The 3373-nt window shown below is 39.4% G+C and overlaps 1 protein-coding gene across 1 annotated transcript; it reads left to right on the top strand.

Moving 5' to 3' along the window:
• The first annotated feature begins 1037 nt into the window (after nt 1–1037).
• LOC134215659 (uncharacterized) lies at nt 1038–2283 on the top strand. Its single transcript, XM_062694795.1, has 3 exons — nt 1038–1265; nt 1362–1679; nt 1743–2283. Exons 1-3 carry the CDS (start codon nt 1239–1241, stop codon nt 2190–2192), a joined length of 795 nt encoding a protein of 264 aa, XP_062550779.1. The 5' UTR covers nt 1038–1238; the 3' UTR covers nt 2193–2283.
• Nucleotides 2284–3373: the final 1090 nt, after the last annotated feature.

The following is a 3373-nucleotide window of genomic DNA, read 5'->3' as shown; positions in this document are numbered from 1 at the left end:
TTTAAGCCCATCTTTAGTATTTATCTTTGGAATGCTATGCCAAAGTATGACATTCCGTTGATAACATTCTTTACATGAATTGAGATAACGATTCATTAAGATTTATATCGTTTTTAGAAATAATTTAGAGTAGAGAAATAAACCGACAAAATTATTTAATTTTGTATAAAGAACTTTAAAATAGTTTGACGAAGGGATGTAGTCTTATGTGCCAAACGCGTTGCTTTTTCCGTTTTGACCCGTTACCAGCATTTTACCGTTCCACACAACGGTGATATTCGTACTTTAGTTCAAATTTCCGGATATTTAGCGAGATACCATCGCCTTCGCGGATGTCCACAGCAGTCACATCACAATGCCATCAAACGAGGGATATAGTCTACTCAAAAGCATATTGAATATTTTATTTGATCTGCGTTCATACAATTACTTTAACTTCGCGTAGGACATATTATTGCACGTAACATTCAGAAGATCAGAATCATGATTCCGTATGATGCATCTTAGTGGATCGGATTAGTAATAATTGACACATTGAAGTACATGACAGCTTAGATAATTAATACATTAGTTATCTAAGATGATAGGAAGAGACTTATAAAAAGAAACTGTGCTTAAGGCTACATTTTTTCCGGACGACAACGTGATTACCAACCAAGTTCAGTCGCGAATGAGTGTTCGACGTTTGAACTTACAAATTTCTGCTGGTGGGCATTTTGAATTTCTTTAAACTTTTGTTTGGGTTCATAATGTAAAAAAGAATGTTGTTTGAGCAAGACTCAAGTCAGGATGGTGGATAACTACATACATACATACGTATAACGTAAAAAGAATTATTCGAACATAGCTTTTGATCTATTTTGTTAAATACAAATGTGATATGTCATAATGATTTATTATAAATGTTGCGTTCATCCATGAACTGCCTACCTCAACGAAACATTACTAAACATTGCTATCTGTTGCTCGACGGTGGATATAATTTCCGTTGAATTGCTTTCCTCTTTTGCCGTACAGTCATGCACCGTCTGCTTCAACGTGCTACCACGCTGTTGGCTTGCGATTGCTCGATGGGAGAGCCACTTGAAAATGTTTCTCACGCAAACTTACTCGCACAGAGCGCTGAGCTTGACAAGTGAACTCACACACACCTTGATTCGCTTGCACAGCACCCGGCTTGCCAAGTAATATGCTATGTTTTAGTGAGAGCACAATTTGCTCCATAAAGCACCGTCACGATGGCAGCAGCGGCAGGAGCCAGCAAGGTAATAATTCCATTCACCTAATTTATTGAAGTGTCCATCTAATTGGTTTCTATTCTGACGTTGCTAAAAAAAACGCGGCGCCGGTGGTTTCAGCAGACCTGGACGATGGAGGATACATACCGCTTGATCAACGGATTTCAAAGTCAACCTGCTCTGTGGAAGAAAGATAACAAGGAGTATAAAAACAAACACTTCCGAGGCTTTCTACTGGATCAACTTGCTACTGATTTTAATACCAACACCGAAGCAATCAAAGAGAAAATGCGATCGCTTCGCACTATTTACGGACAAAATTTGAAGAAGTATGCCAAGAGCGATGCCACACCAAAATGGGAGTTTTTCAACGCAATGTCCTTTCTCAAATCGGAAATGTTGTGTGAGCAATATGGAATGCTTTCATCCGAGCTTCCATCCGTAAGTGAGATTCATGGTTAATTAAATAATAATTGTTCTAAGAGATATTTTACTTCATTACAGCACGTTAACGATGACAGCAACAATTTTGCTAGTGAGGAGCAATATGAAGATGTTTTACCGCAACAGGAAATGCTTGAGCCTGTTATTTATCTTAAGAAAATTCGAACGAAGAGCCCAATACCCAGCCACATGGATAATAACAGCAATCCACCACCCTTACAAGAATTAGACCCCGATCGGAACAGACGTTTTGGAGATTATGTTACTTTGACGCTTGACATGATGAACGACAGATTAGCCGAGGAAAAGGTGAAACTGGAAATCCAACTTCTGCTGTCTCGAGCTATTACCGAAACAGCAACTAACGCACTGGAACAATTGGCCTCCTCATCGCTCTACAAAGGGCAGTATACTAATAGCCAATCGTCCGATGCAGTATTCGAGAGCAAATGGTGTTCTGAAGATCATCAACTCATTCCCAGTCATGATGATAGTGAAGAACCAACGTGACTCTGATACGATTTAGATTAAATTTGAAAATTACAAAAAATATGTAAACTATTAATATCTATGCCTGTAAATAAAATTTAATTGAACAGAATCGACTACTGTAGGCTTTTGCGCTTTAACACATTTCTGAAACGGTAATTTCATCTTTAACTTCTCCAATGCGCACATGACATAATTGACTGATTGACATACTGATAGTGTTTGAGAATAGAGGACAAATCAATAGTTTACTATTGAAATTTTTTAGATTGGAATCTTAGATGAACAAACAATTCTGTATTTGCATATATGCTATTATACATGAATCGAATGGAGCTGTGGAACTTAATAGAAGGGCTCATGCGATAACTGATTGTGGGAACAAATAGTGCTTGAGATGTCTCTCTTACACAAAGCTCATGAATGATTTGCGATTTCGTCATACTATCCAAGCAGCGTTTGCTTCTGGTCATGCGGCCCAAATGACCGCACAGAATGCATTTGTGTGGCAACTTAAGGCGGACAAACTGGATGAATTGAAATCAAATGTTACTGCCTTGATCAATTCAAGCTCGATCACGGTTCCAGTAAACCGCTCACGGGAGTTGGATCAACAAGAGAGCAAAATCTAGAGGAGACCGTAATCAATACTCATCCGCCGCGTCTCTTCCGACTTCCGTTACGATCTGTTTTAAAAATGGAGTATGCTTTATCGAACAATTGAGTCAAGAGAAGACTATCATCGAGCCAAGTAATAAGCAGGATTACATCGTAATTTGAATCAGCTGCGACTACGGAAAACGTACATTCTTACATTCTGATAATTTGAAATTTAGAATCGAATCACTTGCTGTTGAAGAATTGAAACGCACCGGAGGTCCTACATCCGGAAAAGGAACGGTATTAGCAAGTCCAACACATACAAATGAGCATGTTGAGCATGTTGATCTGTTTCAGAGGTTGAAGGTAAGCAATCCATGAAAATAAGGGGCCCCATACACGCTCCGACGTGTTATGCAGTATGTTGGACAGAACAACTTACCCACAGACAGTCCGACTTTACTCCGACCGAACCAAATTTCTTGGGGGCGGAGTCAAAGTTGTACAACATGTTGGGGCGTGTATGGGGCCCCTTAGTTAACCTGTCACTGGTGACGAGCATGAAAGGACGATCAGGAGAAGAATTGTCAACCAACGTCCAG

The sequence above is a fragment of the Armigeres subalbatus genome, chromosome 2 (assembly GCF_024139115.2).
Source record: "Armigeres subalbatus isolate Guangzhou_Male chromosome 2, GZ_Asu_2, whole genome shotgun sequence".
NCBI classification, from domain to species: domain Eukaryota; kingdom Metazoa; phylum Arthropoda; class Insecta; order Diptera; family Culicidae; genus Armigeres; species Armigeres subalbatus.
The sequence above is the reverse complement of the archived record's forward strand: the minus strand, read 5'-3'. Positions and strand labels throughout refer to the sequence as shown.